The sequence below is a fragment of the Diceros bicornis genome, chromosome 10 (genome assembly GCF_020826845.1).
Source record: "Diceros bicornis minor isolate mBicDic1 chromosome 10, mDicBic1.mat.cur, whole genome shotgun sequence".
Classification (NCBI taxonomy): Eukaryota; Metazoa; Chordata; class Mammalia; order Perissodactyla; family Rhinocerotidae; genus Diceros; species Diceros bicornis.
This window is the reverse complement of record NC_080749.1, coordinates 21365364-21385153: the sequence shown is the minus strand read 5'-3', so window position 1 is coordinate 21385153 and position 19790 is coordinate 21365364. Positions and strand designations below refer to the sequence as shown.

General features: G+C 38.2%; 1 protein-coding gene across 1 annotated transcript in view; it reads left to right on the top strand.

Moving 5' to 3' along the window:
* Positions 1-204: 204 nt before the first annotated feature.
* The window catches only part of MCM6 (minichromosome maintenance complex component 6), a 31626-nt gene continuing 12040 nt past the window's right edge, over positions 205-19790 (top strand). Inside the window, exons 1-11 of the mRNA XM_058548887.1 lie at positions 205-352; positions 3642-3788; positions 6078-6188; positions 7065-7314; positions 9029-9194; positions 9478-9623; positions 10458-10608; positions 12848-12989; positions 17001-17142; positions 17856-17963; positions 19231-19386. Coding sequence (XP_058404870.1) covers positions 246-352; positions 3642-3788; positions 6078-6188; positions 7065-7314; positions 9029-9194; positions 9478-9623; positions 10458-10608; positions 12848-12989; positions 17001-17142; positions 17856-17963; positions 19231-19386 — 1626 coding nt within the window. The 5' untranslated portion in view covers positions 205-245. The remainder of the gene's footprint in view (positions 353-3641; positions 3789-6077; positions 6189-7064; positions 7315-9028; positions 9195-9477; positions 9624-10457; positions 10609-12847; positions 12990-17000; positions 17143-17855; positions 17964-19230; positions 19387-19790) is intronic.

The window sequence follows — 19790 nt, the reverse complement described above, 5'->3', positions numbered from 1 at the left end:
GCCGGCTTTCTCCGGGTCTTTGCGTTTGGCGCGAAATCCCCGCTCCGTGGGCGGGGCTGAGGCAGAAGCCGCGCTCATTGGGCAGGTTTGGCGCGAAATCCCCCGGGCTCCTGCGCCACGATTGGCTCCGTACGTCCAGGTGGGGCGAAGGGGCGGGGAGGCGGCGGCGCGCGCAAAGCGACAGCGTCCGGGGGGCAGCGACTTGTGGCGGTCGAGCGTGGTGGCCCCGTCAGCGCTAGGCAGCCATGGACCTCGCGGCAGCGGCGGAGCCGGTCGCCGGCAGCCAGCACCTGGAGGTCCGCGACGAGGTGGCCGAGAAGTGCCAGAAACTGTTCCTGGACTTCTTGGAGGAGTAAGTGTGCGGGCGCCCCTTCCTCGCGGAACTGCCCCTCCCCGCTTCCGGAGCCCGGGGGGCCGTGGGGTCGCTGCGTGTTCGGGAACCGAGGTGTCGCGCGCCTCTCAGAGCGGCCCACGCCCCACTTGGGGCTCAGCCTGGCCGCCGCGAGGAGCCCTGGACGGGCTGGGCTGGTTTCCAGGGGTACAGTCCATCTCGAGCCCTCCCTCAAACTCTTGCTGGGCCCAGTGCCCAGTGCTAAGCGCTTTACTCCCATCGCTCGGTCCTCACAGCCCGTGAGGCCGGTGGTCGTGTAGCCCCGGTGCCCTGCGCGGAAACTGAGGCTCGGTGAGGAGAAGTAAGAGGCCACGCGTCGACAGGGTCGGGCGGGAGGCCGAACTGGCCTTGGAATCCTGGCGGAGCCCTCATTGGACAGGCAGCCAGCACCCGGGTGCTGGGAGCCCCGAGGCCCCCCGCAGCCCTCGGGGCCTGTGCAGATGAAAGTACTGGAGTGAACCCTGGGGTTTGACAGCTGCTCGGTGAGGGTGAGCCCTGCCCTGCTTAAAAGTAGCTGAACGTACGCCCTCCATCCCCTCCTTCCTTCCTTTCCTTCCAACCCCCACCCCCACTTTTTTTTTGAGTTGCCTTCTAGGCTCCTGACCTCTCCTAACCCCCTCCCTGACTTTCCACCACGGCCACAGTTACTTCTCTTAGATAGTGTAGATAACATCACTGCTTTCCCTGAGAGTATGGTCTCTGCTGCCTCCAGGATGAAGTGGAAACACTATGGAATGTCTTATAAAATCCTTTTTTTTAATTGTAGTAAAATATACATAACATAAAATTTACCGGTTTAACCTTTTTTAAGCATAGAGTTCGGTGGCATTAAATACATTCATCTTGTTATGCAACCACCACCACCATCCATCTCCAGCACTCCTCTTCCCAAACTGAGACTCTGCACCCACTAAACAAGAACTCCCCGTTCCTCCTGCCCCCCAGCACCTCGCAACCACCGTTCTGCTTTCTGTCTATGAATTTGACTGCTTTAGGTATTTCATATACTTGGAGTCATACGGTATTGGTCCTTTTGTGACCAGCTTATTTCACTTGGCATAATGTCTTCAAGTTTCATTCATGTCATAGCATGTGCCAGAATTTCCTTTTTCAGGCTGAATAATATTTCATTGTATGTATATACCACATTTTCTTTCTCCATTCATCTATCCATGGACACTTGGGTTGCCTCCACACTTTTATGATTGTGAATAATTCTGCTGTCTTATGAAATTCTAATATACTTAAAACCATAATTTAATTTATAGTTCCTTACCTTTGGTGGTTATTCTCTGCTTGACAGCGGAGAATAGCTAAAGCCTAGCTAAAGGCTCATACTTCCTTTGTGAAACCCTATAAACTTTCCAGGCAGCACCAATCCTTTCTTCCCTTATGCTCCCAAGATGCCATTTTCCGTTATCTCTTGTAATGTAACATTATGTCTTTACCTGTCACCCACTTCATTTTGAATATGAATCCCATCCTTAACCCCACCTAGGCACCACACTACACTGCAAAGGTCCTCAATTAATGTTTCATTTCAACAAATAATATAATTGCCTCCACTGCCTTGCAGTTTACCAGGTAGCTAGATGCTGGGGACAATGATGAACAAGACAAATAATCCCTGTACTTTGTTGGGGGAAAAGATGTTAACTCCCTCTCAAAATAACCAACTTTGATTTGCCATTGCTTATGGAATAAAGGCCAAATTCTTCACAAGTCCTCTTTCCAGTTTCGTCTTCCACAACTGACCTGTCATCATCCACACTCCCCCCCATACCTTTTCTGACTTTGCCACATATTTGCAAACATCTGTAGCCAGTCTATCCACCACTCGTTTTTCTTTAAGATTGTAAGTCTTTCAAGGCTGAATTCCAGTGCCACCTTTTAGATGCATGAAGCCTTTCCAGATGTTCCTGTTAAGCAGAATTAGTTTAAATTCCCTTATCACATTTCTTTTACCTCCTCCTTTTTTTTCTTTCTTTTTCTTTTTTTATTTTATTGTGGAAAGAACACTTAACGTGCGATCTGCCCTCTTAAACAGATTTTTAACTGTACAATATATTACTGTTAACTGTAGGTACAGTGTTGTACAGTAGGTTAGAGCTTATTCATCTTGCTTGACTGAAACTTAATGCCGGTTGATTAGTACCTCCACATTTCCCCCTTCCTCCAGCCCCTGGCAACCACCATTCCACTCTTTGATTCTATGAATTTGACTATTTTAGATACCTTATATAAGTAGAATCATGCACTATTTGTCTTTCTGTGATTGGCTCATTTCACTTAGCTTAACCGTCTTCAAGGTTCATCCATGTTGTCACATTGCAGAATTTCCTTTTTTAAGGCTGAACAGTATTCCATTGTATGTGTATACCACATTTTCTTTCTTTATTCATTTGTCATGGACATTTAGGTTGTCTTGTACCGCTGTTTAGTAGGAATGTCTGCTAGAGAGTGTCAACCCAGGAACAACACTGTCATTTTCAGTTTCAGGTACCTTTGGCATAGTACTTTGCGTATAGATGTTGTTCAGTAAATATAACAGAGTTAGAACATGCTATTATAGGAGAAGGAATTGATTTCACCTCAAAACTAATCTGCGTGTTATGTTAAAAGACCAAAAAGCAAATATGTTTGTATAATACTCCTTTTGGAAACAAGCACACACCAGCTTTATTTTGTGTATATATATGTTTCTGTTTTCCTGAGATCTTGGGCAGTGAAGCACCTCATTTCTGTGTATTTTTATTCTCGTTCTTAAATCAGCAACTAATCTGTCAGTTTCCCTATAAAAATTGAATCTTTGGATTTTAATTTGAATTTCTTGCTTTAACATTTTCCAATCTTAATTATACATAACAGTAATAAAAGTAGTTAGTATTTGTTGATGAGAAAATATTAAATCAAGAAATTTAGGTTAAAATGTGAAGACCCAGTTTTTCTATGTTGCAGGCCCTGCACAAGGCACTTTACAGGCATTCTCTCATTTAATCTTCCCAGTAATCTTATGAAATAAGGTGATGTCCTAATCAGTTTTTTTTGTTGTTGTTAATTTTTTTTCCAAAAAGGAGAGGGGCAGGTTTAGAGGGCATAAATAACTTGCCCCAAGTTATTCAACTACTAAAATGGGCCTGTCTGACCCTAAAGCTGATGATCTTTAACTAATACACAGAATTATCAGGGTTCCAGAGTCTTCTTTTTACTGCCAGTTCTTCAGTTTACTCTGTCTTGCATGTGTCTGCAGGTTCCAGAACAGCGATGGAGAAATTAAGTACTTGCAGTTAGCAGAGGAGCTAATTCGTCCAGAGAGAAACACATTGGTTGTGAGTTTTGTGGACCTGGAACAATTTAACCAGCAACTTTCCACTACTATTCAAGAGGAGTTCTATAGGTATGGGTGTATTAATCTTCTCTACTTTAAGTAGGCATGGAGCCTGGGAGGCCAGCTCTACCTGTACTGGAAGTTGGAAGTGTTCATTTGTGAGGCAGAAGGGCAGCTGTCACAGAGGCCCTTTGATACAGCCAGTGGTCATTTTAGTGCTGCTCTGAACTAATTTAGGCCTTTGTGGAGCTGAATATTTTTCACATGCAAATGTTGAAAACCTTTGCTTTCTATATGGTTTTCCCAGGTTTTAAGAGGATAGCTTACTTTGTGTCAGGCGTTTAGTGCTATTGCTATGTCATTCATTTGATCCTCCTCCTCCCCAGGAGTAGGTGTTTTAAGAAAGTGATTGTGTGGATCCTGTTCTTGATCAGGGATGTTTTTGCAGCAATGACATTGTTGTTCTTCTTCCCTTAAAGTTTTAATTTTTTTTTCTAATTATAATATGTGTATATTATAGAAAATAGAGAAAAGTAGGGAGAGTAGAATCATCGGTACATTTGTAATCCTATCACCAATAGATAACCACCATTAGCAGGTCCATTGCAACAAAGTTCCAAGAGCCTTCCAAGTCCACAAGTGCAGTTTCCTAAGGATCTCATGGCAGATTTTGATGTATTTCTGTGTGTATGTAATTATTGAGATCATACATAGATAGAGCATCCTGCCCTTTTCACTTAATAATATAATATATTTTTCCATGTCATATAAAATCTGTTGAAAACATTTTGGTAGCTGACTGGTATTTGGCAGAAATTAGACATTATGTTTAATAATTTAAGCTTTCATTTTGTTTTTAATTGCTATATAAAGCGAGAAACATCTTTTTACACAAATCTTTGTCTGCATTTGGATTAAATAAATGTGACAATCTGTGTAAATAAAATCAGGTTAAAATAAATGTGGACAGCTGTGAAAGAAATGTTCCAGGACTAAGGAGACATAGTCCTCTTCCTTTACCTGGTGCTCTCAATGAAACTTGAGACCTCAAGAAAACATCTCAATGTTTCTAGTCATAGCTGACCATCAAGAATAGTTGGAGAGAGGGGCCGGCCCCATGGCCTAGTGGTTAAGTTCAGCACACTCCTCTTCAGTGGCCTGGGTTCAGTTCCTGGATGCGAACTTACACCACTCGTCAGCAGCCGTACTGTGGCAGCAACCCACATACAAAATAGAGGAAGATTGGCACAGATGTTAGCTCAGGGTAAATCTTCCTCAGCAAAAAAAAAAAATAGAATAGTTGGAGAGATAAGCAGCAGAGTTTATTGAGAAAGTATGCAACAGGAAAAGTTGTACTGACAAGTAAGAGGGAGGTAGAAAATGAGGGTTGGTGGTAGAAACGCCTATGCCCTTACCTCATGCACAGACCAAACAGGAGTTCTGTCTCCTGAAAGTAGCTAATTTTTCAGAGGACTTCCAGATCCCACTGCTTAAACAAACCAACCTGCAGCACCTATTGGGAGCTTATATCCAGAGGACATGCATGCTTCAGTCTAACCAGTTATATGGAGCATTTCTGTGAATTTGCTCTCGTATCAGTAGACAAATTCCTCCCCTGCCCTCATCCTTTTCTTACCAATCAAGAATTAAACCTAGAAAGATATACTGGGCTTTGACACCAAATGGGATGCTGCCTTGCTAGTTTGTAAACTGCCCAGATTATTCAGGTAGAGTCATTTTGGACAGAGTAGTGGCCTGCAGTGTGAGTTCTAAATGCTTATTTAAAGATAGTAGATATTTGGGTAGAGCATTTTATCTTTGATGTTTCTATTGTCTTAGATCTATTTGTGATGGGATAAGAGTGAGAGGATTGAAAGAGGCTTCTAAACGACTAGAGTAGATAATAGAAGTGTCTTGCATAGTTAAATTTTAAGACTTGGGGGGCTGGCCCGGTGGCATGGCCGTTAAATGTGCGCACTCTGTGGCAGCGGCCCGGGGTTAGCAGGGTCGGATCTTGGGCGCATACCGACGCACTGCTTGTCAAGCCGTGCTGTGGCAGCGTCCTGTATAAAGTAGAGGAAGATGGGCACAGATGTTAGCCCAGGCCCGATCTTCCTCAGCAAAAAGAGGAGGATTGGCACAGATGTTAGCTCAGGGCTGGTCTTCCTCACAAAAACTAAAATAAAATAAAGAAAAGAAAAAAATAAAGGATTGGGTTTTAAAACAAAAAAAGTTTTAAGACTTGGTTGTAACCAAAAATTTCTTAGTCTCAGCTGTTGGCAAGCATGAAAAGGGAAGGAGGCCTTGCTAAGCCTCTTGAAGATATCAGTTGATTTTGTTTGTTTGTTTGCTTTTCAGAGTTTACCCTTACTTATGTCGGGCCTTGAAAACTTTTGTCAAAGACCGTAAAGAAATCCCTCTTGCCAAGGATTTTTATGTTGCATTCCAGGACCTACCTACCAGACACAAGTAAGAAACGCTTCTTTGGAAGAAAAGGAATTCACAAAATAGTATAGGCATCACTTAATTGTCAGAAAACTCGAGAGGTTGTGATCTTAGATCTGTAAAGAGTTATACCCAGTTATCTAGAAAGTTGAGTTTAGGAGAAATATATTTTTCTAGGGAGATGGGATGAGAAGTAAGTTAAATGAAGCAATTTCTGGGGATTATCATATTTTAGAACACCTTTTAGGAGACATTTGGGAAAAGAATTAGTCAAGCAAGAAAATACAAAAACTGAGAACAGTCACAGAAATTCATAAATCTGTGGAAATTTTTGTCAGAGCTTAAATGGCATAACTATTAAACAGTTTTTCCTACTAGCAGTTATTTAAAGAATACATTAACTGGAAGGAATTGAAGTGATATTTTGAAAACGTAAAAGTGCTGAAATTACTTATAAAATTACCAAGTTATTTAATTTAAAATGGGTTTGTGAAGTAAAGGAAGTGTTTCTGAACTTCTAAGTATAAAATTTTTTCCCATGATTAACTTTACTATGAAAGTAGTACATGCTTATTTAGAAATTATAGGTAAGCAAAAAATATATCTGCATATAAAACAAAAATGGAATCATCCTGTTTTATAATTGTAATTTCATTTCTTTGGTGTCCCTTATTTAGTTTTTCATGTTCATTTGTGTATTTTGTTGTGAATAGAATATATATTGTGTGATTTAGGAATGGGCATGTTGACTAAATCATTCTTGTGGGAGAGTCCAAAGAATACCTTGTTTCTTTTTTTTTTTTTAAGCATTAATTATCACTGAATATTCTCTCATTAAAACAGAAAAACTTCTTAGTTTGGAAATGAATATTTACTAATGGGACATCTGTCTTTAAACAGAATTCGAGAGCTCACTTCATCCAGAATTGGTTTGCTCACTCGCATCAGTGGGCAGGTGGTGCGGACTCACCCAGTTCACCCTGAGCTTGTGAGTGGAACTTTCCTGTGCTTGGACTGTCAGACAGTGATCAAGGATGTAGAACAACAGTTCAAGTACACACAGCCAAACATCTGCCGAAATCCAGTTTGTGCCAACAGAAGGAGATTCCTGTTGGATACAAATAAATCAAGATTTGTTGATTTTCAAAAGGTATTTATTAACTTCTGTTTATGTCAGATTCAGCCTATGCTGATAATTCATTTCTAGGCCCTTGCAAAAGCTTAGGTAGACAATGTTAAACTCGGTTTTTATGTAAGTCAAGTCAAACGTGACAACAGATTTAAGCCAAGAACTCTAAATGCAAATTTCAGTTATCAGTATATAAATGTTTTAACCTTTAATAACTTGGATTGGAAACTCCTTCCACCTGTGACAAAATGTATTTGTCACGGAATAAACAGTAACCATTATTATGATGACGATGATCAACTAGAGTTAAGAAAACTTTGGAGAAGTAGAGGCTTGTTGGTATAAGACTTCAAGTTAGTGGTAAGGAGGGAGGAAGGCATGAATAAAAGGAGGGGCAAAAATGAACATGTTTGTGAATAGCAATGAGGATTATCATGATTGAAGTAGAGGAGCCAAATTGGAGATACTCTGAGAGATGATTTGGTATGAGGCATGGGGGATTTGGACCTTAAATCTCAGGTTGAGAAGTTTGGACCTATCTTGATAAGCAAGGGGAATATATTTTCGGGGGATTTTTCTTTTTTAAAGGAAGATTAATGAGTGTAGTATTCAACAAGAGGCTAATAATTAGTCGATTGTAGTTACCTGGGCAAGAGTTGGATGGTAGCTGTAAGAGTGAAGGAGGGGTCATCTCAAATCTCAGCAGGACTTAGTAACTCTAGGATATGCAAAGAGGAAAGAAAAGTTGCAGCAGCTCAAGCACTCAAGCATAGGAGAATGAGTACCAGACTGAAATAATTAATATTGAATTCAGTTTTTAGTCCTTACTTAGTTTTCATATATTCATCTGATGCTTAGTTTATAAGAAGCATATACTCTACCAACACCTTTGGATAAGAGATGCTTTGTATTTGAAAAAGAACATGATATAACAACCAAATACAAAGTATGACTCTAGATTGGGTCTTGATTTGGGGGGAAAAAACAGCTGTAATAAAGGACATTCCTGACAGCTGGGGAAATTTGAAGATGGACTAGGTAATAGAAGACATTAGGGAATTAAATATTACTTAATTCTCCTGGTATGATAATGGTATTGTGGTTACATAGGAGATTGTCTTTATTCTCAGAAGATGAGTGCTAAAATAGTGAGGTATCTTGCTGTTTACAACTTTTTTCAAATAATACAGTAAAAATATGTCTGTGTTTATCTAAGTAGTGTTTAACAGTTACGTGGAGGTAGGGGGTATAAAGTATATGAAATTTTTCATAAAATTTCCTTGCAAATTTAGAGGAAGATGGAACACAGAACGGATTTTTAACTACGTAGTCAATTTGAACAAAGAGGAAAAAAACTCTTTTTTTTGAGGTAACATTGGTTTATAACATGATATAAATTTCAGGTGTACATCATTATATTTCAACTTCTGTGTGGACTACATCATGTTCGCCAATAAAAGCCTAGTTTCCATCCAACAGATGAATGGATAAAGAAACTATTGTTTAATGAGTAAAAATGAACTGCTAGTAAATAGTTAAATAGATGTAAGCTCTTGCCAAATTGAAAGGAATTTCAGGGTAGAGAATTTTTAAGATGAATGTTGGCACATGTCAAAAGTCTGCAAACGGTAAGATAGTTTAGAACATGTCAATATTTGTGGCATTTAATTGAGATTGTATGGCATTTGAAAGATATCTCCTCTCATTCTTGGCCATTTATTTGTCTTCGTTATAGGTTCGAATTCAAGAGACTCAAGCTGAGCTTCCTCGAGGGAGTATCCCCCGCAGTTTAGAAGTGATCTTGAGGGCTGAAGCTGTAGAGTCAGCTCAAGCTGGTGACAAGTGTGACTTTACAGGGACACTGATTGTTGTACCTGACGTCTCTAAGCTTAGCACACCAGGTCAGTAATCTGTGGCTCCAATTTGACAAATTTGCAATTACCTGAACCACAGAGTAGCTAGCTTCTCGAATCTTCCTTGTCTTATTTTTGGTTGCCAATCAGAGGGTGAGCAAGTATGATGAGAATAAAAAGAAATTGATTTTGCTACAAAAGGTACTGTTCTGAAAAATTTCAAAACCTGAATAAAACCTTTGGATTTATAGATTTCATTTATTTGAGCAATTTTGATTCTCAGCACCTTCAGTATTTGAGCTGTGAAACAACCTATCGTTCGATCTTTTAGGAGCACGTGCGGAAACTAATTCCCGTGTCAGTGGTGTTGACGGATATGAGACAGAAGGCATTCGAGGACTCCGGGCCCTTGGTGTTAGGGACCTTTCATACAGGCTGGTCTTTCTTGCGTGCTCTGTTGCACCAACCAACCCAAGGGTGAGTCTTCTTAATAGAATGGCAAAGCTTGAGAAAGACCTCCCCTGAGGCTGCCACAAGTTATAGGCTTCTGAAGCATCTGAGTTACCTAGTCAGTGTTAAAGGTAGGGGTTTGAGTTGAGATTTGATTCTTTAGTTTTAAAACCAAATCTTTTCATGTCCGTCTTTCTGACCTTGAGGAAATGTCTTATTTGTTTTCATACATAAGAGCTCAATGCTTTAAGAGCATTGGTACAAATTATCCACAGTGTTTTGTGGGTTTTTTTGTTCTTTAAGTATCACAGTTCCTGTGTCATGCTCCTGGAGAAAGTATAAATAGGAAGATTTAGTAATCTGGGAAGTAGAGTAAATGGCTGCTTCTGAGAGTGATGGACTCCTAGTGTTATAGTTGTTCAGAACTTGATTCTGGGTCCTGAATGGGAAAGCAGTGAGAAAGGGTTTGGAAAATCATCCAGTATTGGAAAAAGAGGGGTGAACGTGATACTCTGTTACTTCATTTCATCTTCATATCAGTGATTAGTATATTATTGTGGCTTATCTCTTGAGCATTCAGATTCATTTAGATAGCAATACAAAACAATGATGATACCTTTTCTGTTGTTTTTAATTCAATTTTAATCCATTAAATTTTAATTCATTTGGACAAATGACAAACTCTTCAGTATCTTGATTAACTGAGGCCTTACTAATTTGGGGATTTTTTTTTTTAACTTTTATAGTCAAGAGATTCTGAAGTTGACCTCCCAGGCTATATTTTGTTTGTAATGAAGTTCCTCTCTTTCACATTATTTTGACTGTATTCTAATACTTTTTTCTTTCTTCTCCATCTCTCAGTTTGGAGGGAAAGAGCTCCGAGATGAGGAACAGACTGCTGAGAGCATTAAGAACCAAATGACTGTGAAGGAGTGGGAGAAAGTGTTTGAAATGAGTCAAGATAAAAATCTATACCACAATCTTTGTACCAGCCTGTTCCCTACTATACATGGTAAGAGTTCTATCCATTTGTGACATAAACTTGAAATCAAAATAATGATTATAAAACAGCGACAAGTGATTTGTTAAAGCATACAAATCAGATCATGAAAGTTTTTTAGTAGGTTTAGAAGGGGTCCTAAAAAGTCATTTACAAAAGGACAAATATATGATTCCACTTACAATGAGGTACCTAGAATAGGCAAATTTATAGAGACAGAAAGTAGAAAGAGGTTACCTGGTGGGTGGAGGGAATGGGGAGTTATTGTTTAATGTGTAGAGTTCCTATTTGGGATGATGAAAAGTTCTGGAAATGGGTAGGAGTGATGGTTATAAAACATAGCAAATGTACTTAATTCCACTGAACTATGCACTTAAAAATGGTTGAAATGGTAAATTTTATGGTGTATAATTTACCACAGTTTTTTTTTAAAAAAAAAAAGATCACTTAGTCTTCTTTTCCTGGCTTTAGGGCAAAACTGCACTTAAGTATTTTCCAATATGCTAGATTAATATCCTGATCGTTTTTCTTTTTAACTTTCAGAGATGGAGATTGTGTGGTGTTTCTTGGTTAGATGTACTATGCCTGTAGCTTTGGTGGTTTCTTTTTTCACATTTTCTTGGCGTTTGGTTGCTAGCTGCTCACAGTCATTAAAATCTTATGTTGAAGGATCTGACTAAATTTTCAGGCCTCATGCTTTACCCTTGTTTTTTTCCATCCTTATCTTCCATACTTAATTGGAGTTATGGCAAGAACTCAGGAGATTAAGGGTGTTTCTCTTAGGTATATATTTTTAATCTTTGAAAATTAACTGGTTTTTTTTTTTCTATCTAAATATTTGGCCAATGAAATTGAACTAAAATCCTTTCTGTTAATAATCCTTTATGGATTTCAGTGTGTCCTTCCTTATAATAAGTAGGTGTCAAAATTTTTATACTGCTGCACTCTCCCCACAGATTAATCTAATTAACAAATTACCCCAGAACTTAATGGCTTAAAACAACAAACATTATCTCATACAGTTTGTGGTTCAGGAATTTGAGGGAGGCTTAGTTTAGCTAGGTGATTCTGGCTCAGTCTTTGATGGGTTTGTAGCCAAGACATCAGCTGGGGCTGCAGTCATGTGAAGACTTGACTGGGGCTGGAGAATCCACTTACAAGGGCGCTCACTCACGTGGCTTAACCTGTTAGTGCTCCTTGTTAGCTGGAAGCCTCAATTCCTTGCCACATGAATCTCTTCCATAGGGCTATATGGGTGTCCTCACAACACAGCAGCTGGCTTCCTCCAGAGCATGTGATCCAAGAGAGCAAATCAAAGAGGAAGCAAAATGCTTCTTGGGACCTAGTCTCAGCAGCCACACCTTCACTTTCACCATATGCTGTTTGTTAGAAGCAAGTCACTAAGTCGAGCCACACTTAAGAAAAGGAGAAATAAGCTCCATCTTGAAATAAGGAGAATTTGTGAACTATTTAAAAACTACCATACCTCCAACACATTCGTTTCATAGGTCATGAGTCAGAGAAATATTGTTTGTGGAAAGGATTTTTGATTTTCTATTTTTAAGGAGTGGTTTGTGTAAGTGTGCCTAGCACTTTGTTGATGGAGTTCGCAGAAAGTCATAATAATTAGCACAGAAAAATGTTTCTTTTAATAGCATATTTCTAAAGATCCAGTGTTTTTTTTTTAAATTGTGCATTTCCTTCTTGTATTGCATTTATAAACAGTTCTTAGAAGCAGCTGTAAATCACACTCGACATCTTATTTAATTCATATCAGTTCAATTAGCATGTATTTACATTCAGCACTGGTCATTGTTGGTTATACAAAAGAAGTAAGTCATGGACCATTTCCTCAAACTCTCGATGGAACTACAAGACCTGCCTTGAGAAAGAACTAGCAAATGTGGTAGGCTGTGGTGGACATAGTTTATTTATGGGGAGAGGTATTTGAGGACTACAACATCTAGAAAGGCCTTGAGTAGGAAGTAGGACTTACGGGCAAGGAAGGGCTCTTAGAATGGTGAACATCAGCATCTGTGACATCTGTGGTATAGGTGAAGACATTGGGACAGTGGGAGGTGACTTGAAGTTCACAGAACAAAAAACAAGATTACAAGAAGCAGGTATTTTTGTTCCAGTCTTATACTTTGCTTCAGCTGTCTCTGCTCTTTTGATTGGTAAACATGCCTTTGTAGTTTCCTGCGAAGCTGTTTAACCTCATGTTGAAAAATACCTTTGGTTTTCGTTTCAGGCAATGATGAAGTAAAACGGGGTGTTCTGCTGATGCTCTTTGGTGGTGTTCCAAAGACAACAGGCGAAGGGACCTCTCTTCGAGGGGACATAAATGTTTGCATTGTTGGTGACCCAAGTACAGCTAAGAGCCAGTTTCTCAAGTAAGTGTTTGCTTGAGGTAATATAGCAAGAAAAACCATGTGCATAGTTCCAGGCCGTCTGTGCTACCAAGAATGCAGTCAGTGTGCCTTTACTAGAGCAGGAGTATTTATTATGACCATGTCGAATATATAACTCTCTCAGATTAAACACAATTTAATTTGTTTAATAGAATGTAACATTTTACAATTTTTTGGAATAGGGAAAAATTGCGTGTAATCCCAATCCCACATAGAATTCTTTTATTCTTTGTATAATATCTTTGAATAACGCTTGTATAAAGGTCTTTGAATACAGGAATATGTATTTTCATGGTTATAAATCACAGCATACATATTTTTAATTTTAATTTACCCTAAGTATTTTTTCATGTTTCTTTATTTTCACAGTTGTTTTTTGTTGGTGTACTATATCTTACAAAATCATTTCCCTATCCTGTCATTAGACAATTTAACAGAGTAGTTTATTTTAATGATTACAGATATTGATAAAGTGAACATCACAATGTATATAAATTTTTATTTTATTTTTTTCCTTTGGGTGAATTCCTAGGCATAGGATTGCAGAGACTAAAAATACAAACATCTTTAAGGTTCTTAAATAGGACGTGCTTTCCAAAAGCAGTGCTATGAGGATGAGGCAATTTTTGCTTGTTTTTAGAAGCTATAATACTTACTTACTTTCAAACTTATAAGAAACTTAGAGGTCAAAATAATAGCAACCAGTTTTTGAGCACCTGCCGTGTTCATCGTGCTATGTATATGTGTATGTCTTATCCTAGCAGCACCAGACAGGCATGTAATATTATCCTCTTTTTTCAGGGAGGCAAACAAAACTTCTCTGAGCCTCAGTAAATTGCCCGACTTCTCATAGCTGACAAGTGATGCTGAGCCATGAATATTAGAACTCAGATATATTTGACTGCAAAGCATGTGTTCTTCATACTGTATCAAACTGTCTTTCCTTTATTAGTTCAGGAAATTTTTAACATGGCACTGTTCTAGAATATAGAACGTTTTTAGTTGGTTTGGAGTTTTATCAGTAAATACTATTTCTTTCAAGTATATCAGGGACTGAGTTCTAGATTTAGATAATAGTCCTATGTTAAAAGGAATTCTTTTTTTCTCTTCATTTCCTCTTCTGCCTCTTCCCCCTGCGCTTCCTGCCACCACCACAAAAAGATATACTACAGTGTTGCCTCTGATAACAGTATTGTGTTATACATGGTTATCTTAGACAAAAATAACTTTTTGTATCTAGTGAGGTTTTTAGATCTTTATTGCAATATAATTTACATATGATAAAATTTACTCCTTTAAAGTGTACAATTCAATGATTTTAGTATATTCACAGAGTTGTGTGACCATCACCAAACTAAGTTTAAAACATTTTCATCACCCAAAAAGAAATTCTGTACCCACTAGCAGTCACTCTTCATTCTCTCCCCTAGCCATAGGCAACTGCTAATCTACTTCAGTGTCTCTATCTGGACATTTCATGTAAATGGAATCATATACTATGTTGTCCTCTGTGACTGGCTCCTTCCATTTAGCTTAATGTTTTCAAAGTTCAGCCATGTTGCAGCATGCATCAGTACTTCATTTCCTTTTATTGCCTACTAATATTCTGTCATATGTATATACCACATTTAATTATCTATTCATCAGTTAATGGACATTTGGATTGTCCGCTTTGTCTTTTATAAACAATGCTGCTATGAATATTAGTGAATAAGTTTTTACCATTTTTTTTATTATGGTAAAATATATATGAGATTTACCATTTTAAACATTTTTACGTGTACAGTTCAGTGGCATTAAGTACATTCAAGTTGTGCAGCCATCACCACCATCCATCTCCAGAACTCTTTTGTCTTCCCAAACTGAAACTCTGTTTCCATTCAACGATAACTCCCCATTTCCCCCTCTCCCCATCCCCTAGCAACCACCATTCTACTTTCTATCTCTGAATTTGATTATTCTAGGTCCCTAATACAAGTGGAATCATACTGTATTTGTCCTTTTGTGACTGGCTTATTTCACTTAGCATAATACATTCAAGGATCATTTATGTTATAAAATGTCTCAGAATTTCCTTCCTTTTTAAGACTGAATAATGCTTCATTGTATGTATTTATCCTATTTTGTTTATCCATTTGTCCATCGATGGACATTTGGGTTGTTTCCATCTCTGAGCTATCGTGAATAATGCTGCTGTGAACATTGGTGTGCCAAGTATCTGTTGAGGTCCCTGCTTTTGATTCTTTTATTTATACTTTTATTGACTTTAAATTTAATTCTCTTAAGTTTGGGTCCTTGATCCATTTTGAGTTAGTTTTTGTATATGGCGTGAAGTAGGGGACCAGCTTTATTCTTTTGTATGTGGATATCTAGTTGTTTCAAAATCAAGACTATTCTTTTGCCCCATTGAATTGTTTTGGCACTGTTGTTGAAAATCAGTTGACCATAAATGTGAGGGTTTATTTCTGGACTCTCAGTTATATTTCATTTATCTCTGTGTCTGTCCTTAGGCCAGTACCACACTGTCTTGATTGCTATAGCTTTGTAGTAAGTTTTAAAATCGGAAAGTGTGAGTCGTCCAACTCTGTTTGTTTTTTTCTTTTTTTTCCAGATTGTTTTGGCCATTCTGGGTTCCTTGAGTTTCCATGTGAATTTTAGGATCAGCTTGTCAGTTTCTACAAAGAAGCCAGCCATGATATTAATAGGGATTGCATTGAACCTGTAGATCAGTTTGAGGTGTATTGGCTTTTTAACAACATTAAGTCTTCTGATCTGTGAACGTGGAATATCTTTCCATTTATTTAGGTCTTCTTTATTTCTTTCAACGTTTTGTAGTTTTTAAAGTATAAGCTTTAAGTATTTTATTCTTTTTGATGCTATTGTAAATGGAACTTTTTTTTTCTTTTTGGTGAGGAAGATTGGCCCTGAGCTAACATTGGTTGCCAGTCTTCCTCTATTTTGTATGTGGGACACCGCCATAGCATGGCTTGATGAGCGGTGTATAGAACTGCACCCGGGATCGGGCCCACAAACTCCAGACCGCTGAAGCGGAGTGCATGAACTTAACCACTACGCCACCTGGCCCGCCCCAGAACTGTTTTCTTATTTTCATTTTTGGGTTGTTCATTGCAAGTGTATTTCATTGCAAGAGATACAATTGATTATCTTTTATCTTGCAACCTTCAAGAACTCATTTATTAGTTCTCACTGTTTTAGTGGATTCCATGGGATTTTCTGTCAATAAGATCATGTTATCTGCAAATAGTGATAGTCGTTCTTCTTTTCAAATCTGGATGCCTTTTTCTTTCTCTTGCCTAATTGCCCTGCCTAGACCAATCTGTATAATGTCGAATAGAAGTTGTGAGAGCAGACACCTCTGTCTTGTTCCTGATCTTAGGGGGAAAGCATTCAGCCTTTTACCATTAAGTATGATGTTAGCTGGGAGTTTTCATAGATGCCCTTTATCAGGTTGAGGAAAAGTCTCTTCTATTCCTAGTTTGTTGAGTTTTTATCTTGAAAGGGTGTTGGGTTTTGTCGCATGCTTTTTCTGCATCTATTGAGATGGTTCTTAAATTTTATAATATTAATGTGGTATTTTACTGATTTTTAGATGTTAAATCAACCTTGTCTTTTTGGAATAAATCTCACATCTAGTTTTGTCTTATTTTGTTTTTTAAGCACATGACCTTCTAATAGATTGTTGTTGCTAAACTGTTTATTGTTAAAGACTTCTTTTAAAATTGATGCTTTTTTCATGTATGCGCTTCATCTTCCATTTGACAGGAATGGATTTAAATCTATTTAAAAGGCCAAAGGATAAAAGGCTTTCTATTTGATCTGTGGCATGTGTCTTTATGAATTGCTTATGTTTAATGCCTCTCTTAAATGTTCTTTAAGAAATTTAAATTCTTAATTGACATAAACCCTGTCAGCTGATATTCCTGGAAAGGATGCTTATAGTCATGTATTAATGAACATGATAACCTTGAACAGGCACGTGGAGGAGTTCAGTCCCAGAGCTGTCTACACCAGTGGCAAAGCATCCAGTGCTGCTGGCTTAACTGCCGCTGTTGTGAGAGATGAAGAATCTCATGAGTTTGTCATTGAGGCTGGAGCTTTGATGCTGGCTGATAATGTAAGAACATTTTACGCTCTTGGATATAAAGAAATCCAAATATCCCCTACCCTATCAGTGAAGGCCTATAAGTTTCTTAAAAATCTGTCCTTAAAAAAAAACATTTTTAGTAAATAATTCATACTTTTATTAATCTAGAATTTAATTGGAATTGTCATCATTAATCAGCACTTTATGAACTTCTCTAGATTGCATTGCCTGCCCTGAGCATGTGTGGTTGCTGTAACTAGTACTTCCCAGCTTTTTTTCCTTACTAGACTCTGACATCTCTCTGAGTATGTCTATTGCATTTTACATGTATTTGACCTACGTCATTTAGAGCTGTGAATGCATACAAGGTGTAGCTATACATGCTTATAAACTTTATGTTCCAACTTCACGCTTCACTTGCCCAGCCTAAAAACAATGCTAAGACTACCTGGAATATTTTGACCGTAAGATTTGCATAATGTTTTGATGTTGAGTGAGAGTGAAATAACTGACTTTGTGTTTTTGGTCTTGCTCTTAGTTTAAAATGAGTCAGAAGCATGTGGTTCCTTCTAGCTCTGAGATCTATTGAACTACCTTACTCTAGTAGAGAGAATTAGGATTGCTTACTTACCTATCTTACAGTTGTTTAGAGAATGGAAAGGTCTGTGTAGTAGCAAACTTTGAGTTTACTTGCCATTTGACATCTGAAAGGCAGTTTCTTAGGCTAGATTTGTTTGGTGCAGGGTGTATGTTGTATTGATGAATTTGATAAGATGGATGTGCGGGATCAAGTTGCTATTCACGAAGCTATGGAACAGCAGACCATCTCCATTACCAAAGCAGGAGTGAAGGTACGTGTATCCAGGTCTGTTCCACTGTATTGTGCCTTAGTCTTGTAGATTAATGTAGCTCTAGAGACATTCACCTGGCTAAAATATATTACTTCAACATGAAATGCTGTTCTTTGAAATGGAAAACACAACCCTAAGGATTATTAATCCAAATTATAGGTGCTACTTAGGGTACTGTGAAAATGTATTGCTATGACAGAAAGTAGAGGTGAAATTTTTAGCACTTCACTTCTCAAAATTTCCACAAAGCTTCTATGTTCTTTAATAAAGCATGCTTCCGATTATAACAAAAGTAATCAAAGTTGACAGATTATTTAATGAAAATAATAAATACATTATTGTAACCAGCATTAGAGAGAAACCAAACTTTTTAAATAAAAGTAATACATTCAGGTAAAGAAAATTGAAGCAGTACACTAAAATATAAATTAAAAAGAGAAATCTTCCCTTGCAACTCCCAACACAATAGATACTCAGAAGTATCTGCTGAGTTTATGCCCCTTTCAGGAATATCTTATACATAAATAAGCATAATACATACAGTTTTGTTTCTTGCTCATTTAACTTCATAGTCTTAGTTTGGCAATCTTTCTATACCAGTACCTATTAGATCCACTTTGTTTTTTTTATTACTCCATGATTTTCAATTGTATTTACCCCAATTTGGCTTATTAGACTCTTATAGAGTGGCATTTGGGTCATTTCTAGCCTTTCGTATTACAAACAATATTATAGTCCACATCCTTGAACACATGTCTTCCTGTACCTAGCTGCAAGATAAATTCCTGTCAAGAAATGGCTGGCTTGGGCCGGCCCCATGGCGTAGCAGTTAAGTGTGTGCGCTCTGCTACTGGCGGCCCGGGTTCGGATCCTGGGCGCACACCGACGCACTGCTTCTCCGGCCATGCTGAGGCCACGTCCCACATACAGCAACTAGAAGGATGTGCAGCTATGACATACAACTATCTACTGAGGCTTTGGGGGAAAAAAATAAATAAATAAAATTAAAAAAATAATAAATTCTAAAAAAAAAGAAATTGCTGGCTTAAAGGGTGTGCACATCATACCACCAACATCCCATGGGAGTGCCTGTTTGCTGTATATTATCACACTTTAATTTTGATGGTTCAATAGGTGAAAAATGATATCTTACTATTTTCGTTTGCATTTAGTTAATTATGAGTGAGATGGAGTATTTTGTGATATGTTTATTGGCTATTTCAAGTGTCTTTTTAAACTATTCACGATTCTTTTCTCTTGTGGTCAGGCTACTCTGAATGCCAGGACGTCCATTTTGGCAGCAGCAAACCCAATCAGTGGACACTATGACAGATCGAAATCACTGAAGCAGAATATAAATTTGTCAGCTCCCATCATGTCCCGATTTGATCTCTTCTTTATACTTGTGGATGAATGTAATGAGGTAACCATGTGAGCTGTGGCTCTTAGCTTCCTTTGTTATTTCCAATTTGAGTGATTGAGTGAGACAAGGCTGGAAGATGTACCCCTGAACAGCTGGTACGTGTGTCTGCGCTAACCTTTCCTTTCTCTCAGAGTGGCGCAGGGTTGGGCAAAGGATTTTTGTTAAGCAACTCAAAATAAAGTCACTTGAATTAATGGTTCCATCTAATTGTGTTGAGGAATATCAAGTTTTTTGTTTTTGTTACTGTTTTTTAATTCTCGAAAGAAAAAAGGAAACATATTACAGTTAATTCCCAGCTATACTTTTTAAGATTTTTATAAGAAGATTTTTGTTCCTTTGGGTTTGGTGGGGTTTTTTTTTCCAAATCTTGTCTTCCTATATCTTCCCATCAAGTTGTTGAATGT